At 39.4% G+C, this 15,167-nt stretch overlaps 1 protein-coding gene across 1 annotated transcript in view; it reads left to right on the top strand.

Annotated features, from left to right (window-relative positions):
* The window catches only part of PAK1 (p21 (RAC1) activated kinase 1), a 240,750-nt gene that overhangs the window by 98,242 nt on the left and 127,341 nt on the right, over window positions 1-15,167 (top strand). The window contains 5 exon segments of the mRNA XM_053708687.1: window positions 2,523-2,588; window positions 2,590-2,642; window positions 6,165-6,258; window positions 6,260-6,313; window positions 6,315-6,348. Of these exon segments, the coding sequence (XP_053564662.1) occupies window positions 2,523-2,588; window positions 2,590-2,642; window positions 6,165-6,258; window positions 6,260-6,313; window positions 6,315-6,348 (301 nt within the window).

Below are 15,167 nucleotides of genomic sequence, written 5' to 3' on the forward strand. Positions count from 1 at the left end.
AGAACAGCATAAGTTGTGTACTTCCTGCTTTGCAACGAATATTACTAGGAAGTATCAAAATGAGGAAGATAGCTTTTTGAGAACAATATCCATTATACTGTTTTCATGCAAAACTGCTGCTCTGTCATATACACAGTAGAAAGATTTTAAGTAGTTTGCTCCTTTAAATAGATCAGCTAATGATGATGCATTTATGAGTTTTTTACTTGGCTGACTTACAGCAGCTTGTGTAACGTTAACAAATACTTGTGGTTTATGCGCCACAGTGATTAGAAAAATTTGAATGCAAAAAGAGAAAAAAAGTTTATTCTATAATCCATTTTTATGAAGTTGCGGTAGGTAAGATCTGTAGTACAAAATGGATCACTGCCATAATATTTAACCCCTTGGGTGATGGGAAGGGCTGCTACACATTGCTACACAATCTGTTGCAGTTCTTACGGGTACTTAGGGGGGTTAAAAACAGGCAGCCAAATTGCATAGAGTAATTTATTACAGTTAATAACTTTTTATGGGACTGTGCAAAAGTACGTTGTTTTTTTTTTTTATGGGGAAGATTCTCTTGGAGTGAAAGTTTATCTTGCAGAATTATCTGAGTCATTAAAAGCTTATTGCTTGCTTTATGTGATGATTTTAGAGGGGTTGTGTAAGATTAAAGGGACATTATACACTAGTTTTTCTTTGCATAAATGTTTTGTAGATGATTCCATTAATATAGCCCATACAGTTTGTTTAAAAAAAAAAGTTTAGTTTTGCTTATTTTTAAATAACATTGCGCTGATTTTCAGACTCCTAACCAAGCCCCAAAGTTTTAGGAGTATACCGATGTCTACAGACTCCATCTTGCTTTTGTTTGTGTAAAGAGTCTTTACATATGCAGAAGAAGGGGGAGTGTCTACTTTCACTGGGTGTTCCAGTCAACCTCATGAAAAGTGCTAAACTGGGAGCTTCTAAGTAAAGTTTTTAAAAGGTTTTATACTGGATTTTTAGATCAGTATCTGTGCAAATTATTCTTTATAGTAGTGTCTATTAGACGCAGTTATATGAAAATTGGTGTATACTGTCCCTTTAAGTAATTCTGTTTTAAGACTGGAAATTTAGATGCAGACATTTCAAAGACCACTCAGAATAGAAACATTGCAGTGCAAGGGATGGGTGTTTTGCACAAGTGATACATTTAGTAAATCAGTGTTTTGTCTAGAAGCGAATACTTGGGTATTTATTTAGGCTGTTTTCCCCCATTCTGCTGTTGGTTAAAGATTTTGTGTTCCAGTATTATTGTCCTTATCCTTAGGATTAGTATTGGGATTAGTGTAATTCTCAGTGTTACCTACAGGTGAATTACATGGACATAAAACACATTGAGATTGTAAAATAAAATGCTTAAAGATACAGTCTACACAAACATTTTTATTGTTTAAAAGGTCTTTACTACCCATTCCCCAGCTTTGCACAACCAACATTGTTAGATTAATATACTTTATAACATTTAAACCTCTACATTTTTGCCTGTTTCAAAGGCTCTATTGACAGCCTCTTAATCACATGCTTTTGTATTTGCTTTTCACAACAGGATACTGCTAGTTCATGTGGGCCATACAGATAACAATGTGTTTACGCCCGGGAAGTTATTTAAGATTTAGCACAACAGTATTAAATGCAAGTCAATAGATAATAAATAAAAAGTCATGTGATCAGGGGGCTGTCAGAAGATGCTTAGATACAAGGTAATCAAAGAGGTAAAAAGTGTATTAATATAACTGTGTTGGTTATGCAAAACTGGGGAATGGGTAATAAAGGGATTATCTTTAAAGGGCATTCTAGTTGAAAATGACATGCTATAATCCATTAGAGCAGGTCATTTTAAGACAACCAGCCCTGCAGTACGGTGTGTTTAAACCCCGGCAAAGGGGTTAAACACACAGTAGAAGTGCCACTCAAGATCCACAGAGCAACTGCTGGAAAACGCTGCTGATCCAATAAACAGTGCTTGCAGCACAACTCAGATGTACAAGTGTTCCTGATTGGATCACTGCGTTTTCCACTCAAGACCTGCAGTGCCGTCCTGAGCAGCACTTCTACTGTGTGTTTAACCCCTTTGCAGGGTTTAAACACACAGTACTGCATGGTCGATGGTCTTAAAATTACATATTCTACCGGATTAGAGCATTCAATTTTTCCTCACTGTATAATGGCCCTTTAGTTATGCATAGTAAAAACATTTGCAGTATACTCCCCCTTTTCATGCAACCTATATCTGAAAATTAGTGGGTTTTACAATTTTGAGTATTGGAAGTGCACACCGCATATTTCACAAGCCTAACCTTGCTCCATATGTGTCTCTAATTGGCCTCAGAAGAAAGTAATTAGATGCCCCTTTTTGTGGGGATTAAACACAGCATGCAACAATGCAATTTCACGTTAGCGCATTTTCTTATTGCAAATTCATATCCCTTTAACTATAAAACTAAATCTTGTATGAACTCTAATACATGAAATAACACGTTCACACCCAAATACAGAATTCAAAATCCATATCGGAGATTCCTGCTGTGCCGCCAGTGTCAGAAGATGACGATGATGAGGAGGAAGACGAGGGCTGCCCCACCTCCTGTTGTCTTACCCCGCCCAGAACACACTAAGTCGTGCGTATTGCGCTTTGTTTTGGGGATGATTCGCCACATGTGCTGATGCTTATAGACTAGTGAATCCAACATAATTATATGAGAATTAAGTAAACTTCAGTCTTGTCAGTGGATTGTCAATGAAAACCTTTATTCCAATCATCTTTTTGTAAAAAAAACAAAATACAGGTTATTGCTGCAGGTTTTATAAAACAATGAACTCGTTTCGGGTAAATTGTCTTCATTGCTTGTAAATAAGCATAACATTGATTTGTTTTCCAGAAATGATATATTACTGCACATGTCAAAGTTAAACATTAGTAGTAAACATTGTCCTTATAAGCCAGTAAGCAATCTGAAGTGTGCACAAATATCTACTTCCTGTTTTTCTAAAAAAATCAATTTAAACAGCTTAAAGGGACACTAAACCCATTTTTTTTTCATGATTCAGATAGAACATGCAATTTTAAGCAACTTTCTATCTTCTATTGTTTTTTTTCGTTCTCTTGTATCTTTATTTAAAAAGCAGGAATGTAAAGCTTAAAGGGACACTCAAGTCAAAATTAAACTTTCCTGATTCAGATAGAGCATGCAATTTTTAAACAACTTTCCAATTTACTTCCATTAACAAAATGGTGCACAGTCTTTTATATTTACACTTTTTGAGTCACCAGCTCCTACTGAGCATGTGCAAGAATTCACAGAATAAGTGTGTATGCATTTGTGATTGGCTGCTGACTGTCACATGGTACAGGGGGAGGGGAAATAGGCATAACTTTTAAAATTGTCAGAAAAAAAAATCTACTACTCATTTGAAGTTTCAGACTAAGTGCTATTGCATTGTTTTGTTATCTTGCATTTTGTTGATTATGCAAATCTACTGTGTTGACTGGTCCTTTAAGAGCCGGCCCATTTTGGTTGAGAACCTGGGTTATGCTTGCTAATTGGTTTGCTAACGGTATCCACCAATAAGTAAGCGCTATCCATAGTGCTGAACCTAAAATGGGCCGGCTTCTAAGCTTTAAATTCCTACTTTTTAAATAAAGATAGCAAGAGAATGAATACAAATTGATAGTAGGAGTAAATTAGAAAGTTGCTTAAAACTGCATGCTCTATCTGAATCATTAAAGAAAAAATTTGGGTTAGTGTCCTTTAAACTTCCAATTTACTTCTATTATTAAATTTGCTTCATTCTTTGGGTATCCTTTGTTGACAAAGCAGCATTGCACTACTGGGAGCTAGCTTAGCACATTAGGTCAGCCGAGACGAGGCGTATATGTTCAGCAATCAGTTGCTGCTCCTGAGCCTACCTAGGTATGCTTTTCAACAAAGAATATAAAGATAACAAATCAAATTATATAATATAAGTAAACTGGTAGTAGTGCATTGCTGCTCTTAAAAAGGATACCAATAGCAATTGTTATAAAAGAAGTAAATTGGACAGTTGTTTAAAATTGTATGCTCTATCCGAATCATGAAAATTGAAAGGGATATAAAACCCAACATTTCTACAAAGTGATTAGATTCACACCCTAGTGACTCATCCTATATTATAAAAGGCCAAGTATGTTTGTCTGATGCAGTCATGCGCAGTAGAGACTGCAGCGCAAGACAAACCTACTTGGCCTTAACTCCTTAATGACCTTTAACCCTGGGCCTCTCTCTGCCGCGATCTTGCTAAAAGTAGCGAGATTGCGCTATTACTGCATGCCCCTTGAGTGCGGCAGTGCAGAAATAGATGGGCAGAGGTACCGATGCAGAGATGGAGCGGTGGTGCCGATCATTGGTGCGTAGGAGGGTGGGCAAGTGTGTAGCCCATCGCTGGAGGGGCGGGAGTGGGTGGGACCGCTACGCTACAGAATTATTTTTTTAGAGCAGTAGTGAGTGGGAAGGGGAGGGGGAGGAGGGTCTCTCATTTTGGCCCGTGTACACAGGCTTTAAGACTAGTTTATGCACAATTGGCCTCAGTTTTATGAGCACTAAAACATTTTTTCAATATTTAAATAACTTGTATAAAATATAGAAGTATTCTTAGGCCTGCTTTACTTTAAAGGACCACTCAATGCAGTAGAATTGCATATTTAACAAGTCAATAATAAAAATACAATGATTTAACACCTACTCTGTCAGAAAAAAAAATCTACTGCTTATTTAAAATTCAAATTTATTTTTTCTCCCATTTTCCGACCCCTTGCAGCCAATCACAGAATAGTATACTATACCATATGAGCTTGTGCACATGCTCGTAGGATCTTGTTCCCCAGAAAGTGTGCATATAAAAAGACTGTGTGCAAAATTTGATAATGGAAGTAAATTGGAAAGTGTCTTAAAACTGCTTGCTCTGTCTGATTCATAAAAGTTTATTTTGGCTTGTGTCCCTTTAAATACATTGTTCTAACTTGTGTTTACTGTCTCTTTAAGAAACTGTGTGAGTCTGGTCACAGGATACAAGCACATGATTTAACCACCCATAAAAAGAAGTCAAACAATTGATATTCAGGCAGTAAAAGGAATCTGCATTGAACAAAATCAGTTGCCAACAATTACCGTGATTTGTCTTACACTTTAGACCAAGGGCACAATCTCAGGAGACTGAGTCACAATTAAGTCTAGAATTCTATACTTCTAATCAAGTATAATAAGTAGGTTGCATCCCTTCAATTTTTCAATGGAAAACATCAGCCTTTGTTTAATTCTCTGTTTTGGCACCTAACATACTGCTTATTTTAAAGCTATTGCTTGACATGAGCTTAAAGGGACATACAACAGGTTGAGATCTGTGCATATCCTAAAAGGGCAAATTAATTAAAAATAGTTTGCATAAAACAATTTTTAAAAATTGCTGGCAAGTATTTTTAAATAATTTTTAAAAATAAGCAAAAGGAATTACATAGTTTAGCTGCCTGGAGCAGCCAACTCCACCCCCCCCCTTATCAGTGTTTAGACAGAGGCATTGTATTTCAGCTGAGTTCACAGCTTCTAGGCATGCTCCAGCAGATAATCCCTATGCACTTTTACATTCTACCAAAAGAACAATAGATATAGATACAGACATAGAAGGAAATGTGTTGGGGGGAGTTAGAGCTTTACAATTCAGAAACTAAAAAGAAACGGTTAATGGCGAGGTACTGCAGTATACATTTGCAGGGTAATGTAATAAAATTACATATATTTTTTGTCTCTATCTCGACTTGTTTTATGTCTCTTTAATGTCCTGTCCTGAATCTACAGTTATGTTTACTCATAAATACTTAATGTCCACAATCTCACAGTTGTCATTAAAGTTTCAATTTAACATAATGGATGGAAATCACAATTGTATTTTGGTCTATTTATAACGGGTTTCTCTTAAGATAAGGTAAAGTGGTTGCAAATTCTCCTAGATTACTTTGTTTTTGTGTTTAGCTTAGTGAATTGTTCATTCTAGGGCCTACTGACCTACATACTGCTGACACTGATGCTATTTTCTCCTCCCTTAAAGACCATTATATAGTCATTATTATATTATACAAGATATTGATTGACACTTTTGTATCACAGGTCTACACACCGCTCTGTCTTTGAACCACTGCCCCCTCCTCCCCCTACAAAAGAAGTGGTACCTTCGCCAGGTTACCGAGTCTTCGGAGACGGACTCAGTGTCAGCAGAAGCAGCTGCAAAGAATGCAGAAAAGACCAAGAAAAAAGCAAAAAATGTCTGATGAGGAAATCCTTGAGAAACTCCGTATGTAATTTTAATGTATATTTTTTTGCTTTGTAGTTATTGTACTTTTATATCAGGGTGATATTTAACCTCTATTGTTTGTTTATTTTTAGAACACCACTAATTTCTGTAGTGCTCTATACAATACACCTGGGCTATGCAAGACACACTAGGTAAATAGGCAGGTTAGCCGTGTCTCTTGGGTCTTATCTTCAGGTACACTACGGCAAACAGGCAAGGCAGGGGAGAGGGAGGGATTGAGCCCTACTCTTTGGAACAAAATTGGCTGGACAGGGGGTGACCCTACGCTACAGAAAGAAAGGAGATCTTGGAGGAGGCCAATACACTACAGAAAATAAAATCATTAAATAAAAAATGATAATTTGTTACTGGCAGACTGACTTTCAGTAACAAATATGTTGTGTGTGTGTGTGTGTGGTAGGGATCAGGGAGGTGGGAGGGTGAAGAGGGACCCCTATGTTATAGAAATACCTAAGCTTGTAGTTACCAGTTGGGGGGGGAAAAGTGGTGTTCGGAAGGATCAAATAGGGATCAGGGGGGTGGGAGGTTTCAGGTGAGAGGGTCATTTCTACACTACAGCAACAATTAACCTTACTTGCTAACTGACTTACCCTGGTGCGCTACTATAATTGGCAACTTTCTAATTGCCAAAAAAAACTATTTCAAAGCCATTTATGTTGATGTTTCTGAACAAAGGGGACCCCAGAGAACGGTGCATAACATAGTTACTGTATATGCACAAGTATTTTTCCTTTTGAACCTGTTGATATATACCATAAATAGATACACAAATTAGCATTTGTGTATCCATGTTATATATCAACAGCGAAAAAAAGAAAATACTTTTATTATTGTACCCTCAGTGGATAGTTCCCAGAAGAAAGGGTGTATCATAGAAGGCTACTGCAATGTAAAGCTTTTTTAATAAAGTATTGTGCGCTGCAATAGCCATAGGTGTGTCTGGGAAGTTCTCAAGCCAGATCCTGTTTTGGCTAGATGGATGTACTTCTCTGCTGGGGTACTTTATGTTGTTGAGTAACAGCACAGGCATCGGAAGCAGGAGAGTTTATCTGCAGAGGTTATGGTCTGCACCGCATTTCTTAAGTCCTCTAGAGGGGGAAAGGCACTTTACCTGAGCATAGGGGGGTTGTTTTAATAGAATGCTAGTCAGCATAGTGCGTGTCACACTAAGGCTGTACATTTTTGGGGGCTGCGGTTGCTCTTAAGATAGCGGCAGCCTAGGAATTTTCTTACTTTTCAGAGGGCTCAGTTTCGATAGTAGGGCTTTCTGTAAGGCTATTTTTGTTATAATTGGTGTCTACTACTGTGGACACGAGTTTGATTATTGCTGGGGGCAGCTTATAGACGTTTATTCTTGTGGGAGTTGTTTTTTTTCCCTCTGACTATGGAGCAAACTGTTTTTTTTTGCTCAAGCACCAACCACCAACAAAGTGTTTTTTTTGTGTAAAACTGTAGTAGTTTGTCCATCTGTTCAGCTTTGTGGAAATTGTTTAAATTCAGTTCTACAGTCTCATTCTCAAACCCCTAGTTTCCCCTGTAATACAGTCTGTGGTACCGGTAACTCAGGGGGAATCTGATTTTGCATCAGGTGTTAAGGACAGCGCTAGCATAAACAGAAGCACTGCGCTTCTGGCACTGGCATTTATCAGACAATCTCAGGGTTCTGAATTAGACCATTCATGTTCCAGTTCTAAGGGGGAGGTTTCTGCTGATGATTCTTTCGCAGAGTCTGAGAACCTGAGGACGTGACTTAAAATGGAGGGCCTACACTACTTGCTTAAGGAGATAGTTCAAGAGACTAAGCTATCTAAGGAAAAACCTCTTCTGACCAGCAGGAGGAGGCAAAGAGCACCACAGCAAAAGCTTTAAATAACACTCACCCTACCACAATCCCCAGTCATTCTCTTTGTTTGTATCAGTTGCAAGGATTGGTTAAGTTAGGTGTCTGATTCCTCAATCAAGAGTTTATTTTTTAAGCAGAGCAAGTTTGCTCTGGTTTTCTTAGGTTTAGCTGTAGCCCATGTTAGTCTCTTCAGTAGAGCAAGGGTGGCTTTTAAGCATTTGGGGAACTTGTGGGGTATAATAATAAGTAATTTCATGCTGCCCTTGGTTGAAAGTTTGAGTAAGTTTACTCAGCCTTTTCTTTTTTCCACAGGACCATGTGAGGTAGGAAGCTGCTGGACAGATTTTTGAGGTAAGTGCCTATTTTTTCTCTGTTTTGGATATAGGAGAATTTGGCACTTTGACAGTTAATTCTGTCTAAATATACAATCAGCCTTCTAGGTTAACGGCTTATTGTATGGCAGTTTGCAGGCACTGGGGATGTTTGGCTCAGTTTATTATGTTTTCACTTTGGTGTACATGTTTTTTTGTTTGTGCATTAATGGGCTTACCGGGAGGTTTGTTAGGCCACGCCCACAATAGGCGGGCTTATCTGAGATAGCAAGGGCATTTTTGGCGTCCTTTTAGCTGTTTCCTGTTGCTCCTGGATGTTGCAGCTCTGTTGCATAGCACCTCAGAGGTGGGTTCAGCGTTCTCTCCGGTGCGGCTGTATGGGGGTCCGGATCATTTCTGACTTTGTTTCCGGCAGCAAGGAAGTCAGGTAGGCATCTCAGCAGAGCTTGCTGAGGTGTGTGGAGGTTGCATGTTGTTTTTTTTGTGGGGCTGTTGCTTTGCTTATATTTAAGTTTCTGTCTGAATTTCAGGGACTAACGTTTGTGACTCTTTTTGCATTCATTTTGTGAAAAATTTGTTGCTCTGCGTTTTTTTTGTTTCATTAGAAATTCTGATTTGAACTTAGAATTTTTTTTATTGATTAAGGTTTTTTCCTTTGGAATATGATGGACCAAGAGGCCCTGCAAGCTGTTGCTTGTTCTGTTTAAATACTAATGTTGAGCCTCCTATCCCCTTTTGTTCCTCTTGTATTGATAGAACATTACATTACAAGGATAGACTTTTTGATTCTGAGCCTTCATTGTCTAGAGCGGATGTTGTTCAGGAGTCTCCTGGCTAATCTGCAGCTTTCTCCTCATACGCCCCAATCTTCTGCAGTGCCCTGTGTTTCGTCTCAGGTTGGTTTTTCCTTGCAGGATATGGCTACCCATATATCCTCGGCAGTATCTGAGGCTTTGTCTGCTTTTCCTGTGTTACAGGGGAAGCTCAAGAGGAAGTATAAGGTTTCTGGTTCTGTTGCAATTGTCTAGTGTTTCTTTTCATAAGTCTGAGGAGGAAGATACTTCAGTAGCATCTGAGGGTGAGATCTCGGATTCTGATAGTGTAAATCCTTCTTCTGAACCTGAGGTTGTTTCCTTTAGGTTTAAGCTGGAGCACCTCCGTTTGTTACTCAAGGAGGTTTTGGCTACCTTGGATGACTCTGAGGCGTCAGTCATGATTATTCTAAGAAATCTAGTAAACCTAATAAGTTTTTTGATGTCCCATCCTCGTGGAAGTTTTTCCTATACCAGATCTTGTTTCAGATATTATTGCACGAGAATGGGAGATGCCTGGGCTTCCTCTTTCCCCTTCTCCAATTTTTAGGAAGATGTTTCCTATTGCTGATTCTATTAAGGAATCTTGGCAGATGGTTCCTATGGTGGAGGGAGCAGTTTCCACTCTGACCAAGAGGACCACTTCCTATTTAAGGGACAGTAAACCTTAAAAATAATGTTATATAATTCTGCACATAGTGCAGAATTATATAACATTATATTAGCCAAACATTATAAAACATAATTTCTCTTGTTAAGTGTATTCAGTCCACGGGTCATCCATTACTTATGGGATATATTCCCTTTCCAACAGGAAGTTGCAAGAGGATCACCCAAGCAGAGCTGCTATATAGCTCCTCCCCTCACATGTCATATCCAGTCATTCTCTTGCAACTCAACTAGATAGGACGTTGTGAGAGGTCTGTGGTGTTTTTTATACTTAGTTTATTTCTTCAATCAAAAGTTTGTTATTTAAATGGCACCGGAGTGTGCTGTTTGTTCTCAGGCAGTATTTGGAAGAAGAATCTGCCTGCGTTTTCTATGATCTTAGCAGAAGTAACTAAGATCCACGGGCTGTTTCTCGCACATTCTGAGCAGTGGGGTAACTTAAAGAAAGGGAATAGCGTGTGGGGAATCCTGCAAACAAGGTATGTGCAGTAAATATTTTTCTAAGGAATGGAATTGACTAAGAAAATACTGCTGATACCGATGCAATGTAAGGTACAGCCTTAAATGCAGTAGCGACTGGTATCAGGCTGATGAATGTATGTACAATAAGTAATTTTCTAAGGAATGGAATTTGTCTAAGAAAATACTGTTAATACTGAAGTAATGTATGAGCCTTAACTGCAGTAGAAGCGACTGGTAGCAGGCTTATTAATAACACTACCTAACTTTAAAGTGCATGTTTAAAACTTTTACTGGCATGTTATTCGTTTTTTTGTGAGGTACTTTGGTGATAAATCTTTGGGGCATATTTCCACATGGCTGTCGTTTATTTCTACATAAAAACGGTTAACTGAGCTTTCCCACTGTTGTAATATGAGTGGGAGGGGCCTATTTTAGCGCTTTTTTGCGTAGTAAAAATTCAGTTAGTCTTCCTGCTTCTTCCTCCTTGATCCAGGACGTCTCTAGAGAGCTCAGGGGTCTTCAAAATTCATTTTGAGGGAGGTAATCAGTCACAGCAGACCTGTGACAGTTTGTTTGACTGTGATAAAAACGTTAATTGTTAAATTGATTATCCGTTTTTGGGTATTAAGGGGTTAATCATCCATTTGCTATGGGTGCAATGCTTTGCTAACTTAATACATTTACTGTGATTCAATGTATTTCAACTGTGACTATTTTTTTTGTGCTTCTTAAAGGCGCAGTTAGCGTTTTTTATATTGCTTGTAAAACTTATTTGAAAGGATTTTCCAAGCTTGCTAGTCTCATTGCTAGTCTGTTTAAACATGTCTGACACAGATGAATCTGTTTGTTCACTATGTTTGAAGGCCAATGTGGAGCCCCACAGAAATATGTGTACTAAATGTAATGATGTTACTTTGAATAAAAGTCAATTTATTTCTACAAGAGGGTTTTAGAAAAGGGCTTATCTGCTAGTTTGTTAAAGGGACAGATTTCTGCTCTGTCTATTCTCTTACACAAACGTCTGGCAGAAGTTCCAGACGTCCAGGCTTTTGTCAGGCTTTGGCTAGGATTAAGCCTGTGTTTAAGACTGTTGCTCCTCCGTGGAGCTTAAACTTGGTTCTTAAAGTTCTTCAAGGGGTTCCGTTTGAACCCCTTCATTCCATTGATATTAAGCTTTTATCTTGGAAAGTTCTGTTTTGATGGCGATTTCCTCGGCTCGAAGAGTCTCTGAGTTATCGGCCTTACATTGTGATTCTCCTTATCTGATTTTCCATTCAGACAAGGGTAGTTCTGCGTACTAAACCTGGGTTTTTACCTAAGGTAGTTTCTAACAGGAATATCAATCAGGAGATTGTTGTTCCATCATTATGTCCTAATCCTTCTTCAAAGAAGGAACGACTTTTGCATAATCTGGACGTAGTCCGTGCCCTGAAGTTCTATTTACAGGCAACTAAAGATTTTCGTCAAACTTCTTCCCTGTTTGTCGTGTACTCTGGTCAGAGAAGAGGTCAAAAAGCTTCGGCAACCTCTCTCTCCTTTTGGCTTCGTAGCATAATACGTTTAGGCCTATGAGACTGCTGGACAGCAGCCCCCTGAAAGAATTACAGCTCATTCCACTAGAGCTGTGGCTTCCACCTGGGCCTTTAAGAATGAGGCCTCTGTTGAACAGATTTGCAAGGCTGCAACTTGGTCTTTCGCTTCACACTTTTTCAAAATTTTACAAATTTGACACTTTTGCTTCTTCGGAGGCTGTTTTTGGGGAGAAAGGTGCTTCAGGCAGTGGTTCCTTCCGTTTAAGTTCCTGCCTTGTCCCTCCCATCATCCGTGTACTTTGGCTTTGGTATTGGTATCCCATAAGTAATGGATGACCCGTGGACTGAATACACTTAACAAGAGAAAACATAATTTATGCTTACCTGATAAATTTATTTCTCTTGTAGTGTATTCAGTCCACGGCCCGCCTGTCTTTTTAAGGCAGATCTAAATTTTAATTAAAACTCCAGTCACCACTGCACCCTATGGTTTCTACTTTCTTGTCTTGTTTCGGTCGAATGACTGGATATGACATGTGAGGGGAGGAGCTATATAGCAGCTCTGCTTGGGTGATCCTCTTGCAACTTCCTGTTGGGAAGGGAATATATCCCATAAGTAATGGATGACCCGTGGACTGAATACACTACAAGAGAAATACATTTATCAGGTAAGCATAAATTATGTTTTCCTCTACTAATTTTTTTTAAAAAAACGCTGTTTTACAGACCCGCTCTCTGTACTCTGCTGAGCGGGTCTGTTATATTTACTCGGCACATCGGGCCAGCTGTATAGTCACAGCCCGGCCCGACCGCGCCAGGAGCGAGCTGCACTTAGTCTTATGGCGCGGTCGGGCCGGGCTGTGACTATACAGCTGGCCCGATGTGCGGAGTAAATATAACAGACCCGCTCAGCAGAGTAAAGAGAGCGTGTCTGTAAAACAGCATTTTTTTAAAAAAATTAATAGGGGAAATTTATGTTTTATAATGTTTGGCTAATGTTATATAATTCTGCACTATGTGCAGAATTATATAACATTATTTTTAAAGTTTACTGACACTTTAAGGAAAGCTGTTCCTTTAAAGATCCTACGGATAAGAAGTTGGAAGCTTTGCTTAGATTTATGTACACCAGGGGTATCAATGGCAACCGGCTGCATGTATTGCTACGGTTACTAGTGCGGCGGCATATTGGTTTGATGCATTGTCTGATTTTATTCAACAAGATACTCCTCTTGAAGAAATTCAAAATAGAATCAAGGCTTTGAAGTTGGCTAATTCCTTTATTGCAGATGTTTCTCTACAGGTCATCAAGTTGGGAGCTAGCATTTCTGATTTTGCCATTTTAGCTCGCAGAGCTTTATGGTTAAAATCCTGGTCTGCGGATGTGTCCTCTAAGTCTAAGCTTTTGTCTATTCCTTACAAGGGTAAGACCTTGTTTGGACCAGGTTTGGCTGAGATTATTTCTGATATTACGGGAGGGAAGGGTCATTCTCTTCCTCAGGATAAAAGAAATAAACAGAAGGGTCGGCAGAGTAATTTTCGTTCCTTTTGTAACTTCTCTGGTAAATCTTCCTCTTCTTCCTCCAAGCAGGAAAAGTTCAAGCCATCTTGGAAGTCAAATCACTCTTGGAATTAGGGGAAGCAGTCCAGGAAGCCTTTTACTGACTCAAAATCAGCATGAAGGATCTGCCCCCGATTTGAGAATGGATCTTGTGGGGGGCAGACTCTTTCTTCGCTCAAGCTTGAGTTCGAGATGTTCAGGATCCCTGGGTGGTAGATATCGTGTCCCAGGGTTACAAACTTGAGTTCAAGAATTTTTCTCCCAGAGGCAGGTTTCTTCTCTCCAGGTTATCTGTAAACCAGGTAAAAGGAGAGGCATTCTTACGTTGTGTTCAGAATCTTTCCGACATGGGAGTGATAGATCCTGTTCCGGGTTCAGGAACAGGGTCTGGGTTTTTATTCCAATCTCTTTGTTGTTCCCAAAAAGGAGGGAACTTTCAAACCTATTTTAGATCTCAAGAGTGTAAACAAGTTTCTCGGGGTTCCATCTTTCAAGATGGAAACTATTCGTTCCATTCTTCCTTTGGTTCAGGAAGGTCAGCACATGACAACAGTTGATCTAAAGTATGCATGTCTGCATATTCCCATTCACAGGGATCATCACAGGTTCCTAAGATTTGCATTTCTAGACAAACATTTTCAGTTTGTAGCTTTTCCTTTTGGTCTGGCAACAGCTCCCAGAATTTTTTTCAAAGGTCCTGGGAGCATGGTTGGCGGTGCTTCGATTGAAAGGTGTTGCAGTGGCTCCTTATCTGGACGACATTCTAGTTCAGGCTCCATCTTTTCAACTAGCAAACTCCCACACAGAGTTGTTGTTGTCTTTTCTGTGCTCCCACTGTTGGAAGGTGAATTTAGGAAAAAGTTCCTCAATTCCGGCTACAAGAGTGGTATTTTTGGGGGCCATTATAGATTCTCTAGAAATTAAAATTTTTCTGACAGAAGCAAGAAAGTCAAAGATTTTCAATACGTGTCTTGCTCTTCAGTCCCTTCTTCGGCCGTCAGTGGCTCAGTGCATGGAGGTTATTGGTCTGATGGTTTCAGTCATGGACATCATTCCGTTTGCTCGGTTCCATCTCAGACCTCTGCAGTTATGCTTGCTCAGGCATTGGAACGGGGATTATGCGGATCTATCTTCAAAGATTGTTCTAGATCAGATGTCCCAGAGATTCTCTTCCATGGTGGTTTTCTCAGGATCTTCTCCTCTCACGGAACTTGCTTTCGCAGACCTGCCTGGGTGATTGTAACCACAGACGCCAGTTTGCTGGGCTGGGGTGCTGTCTGGGGTTCATTAAGGGCTCTGAGTCTATGGACTCGGGAGGAGTCAGTTCTTTCAATAAATGTTTTGGAACTGAGATAAATTTTCAGTGCTCTTCTAGCCTGGCCTCGGGTAACTTCAACCCAGTTTATCAGGTTTCAGTTGGACAACATAACGTCAGTGGCTTACATCAATCATCAGGGAGGAACTCGGAGTTCCTTGGCCATGACAAAGGTAGCCAAGATTATTTAGTGGGCGGAGATTCACAACTGTTGTCTGTCTGCTATCCATATTCCAGGGGTGGACAATTGGTAAGCAGATCTTCTGAGCATA

The sequence above is a fragment of the Bombina bombina genome, chromosome 3 (genome assembly GCF_027579735.1).
Source record: "Bombina bombina isolate aBomBom1 chromosome 3, aBomBom1.pri, whole genome shotgun sequence".
NCBI lineage: Eukaryota > Metazoa > Chordata > Amphibia > Anura > Bombinatoridae > Bombina > Bombina bombina.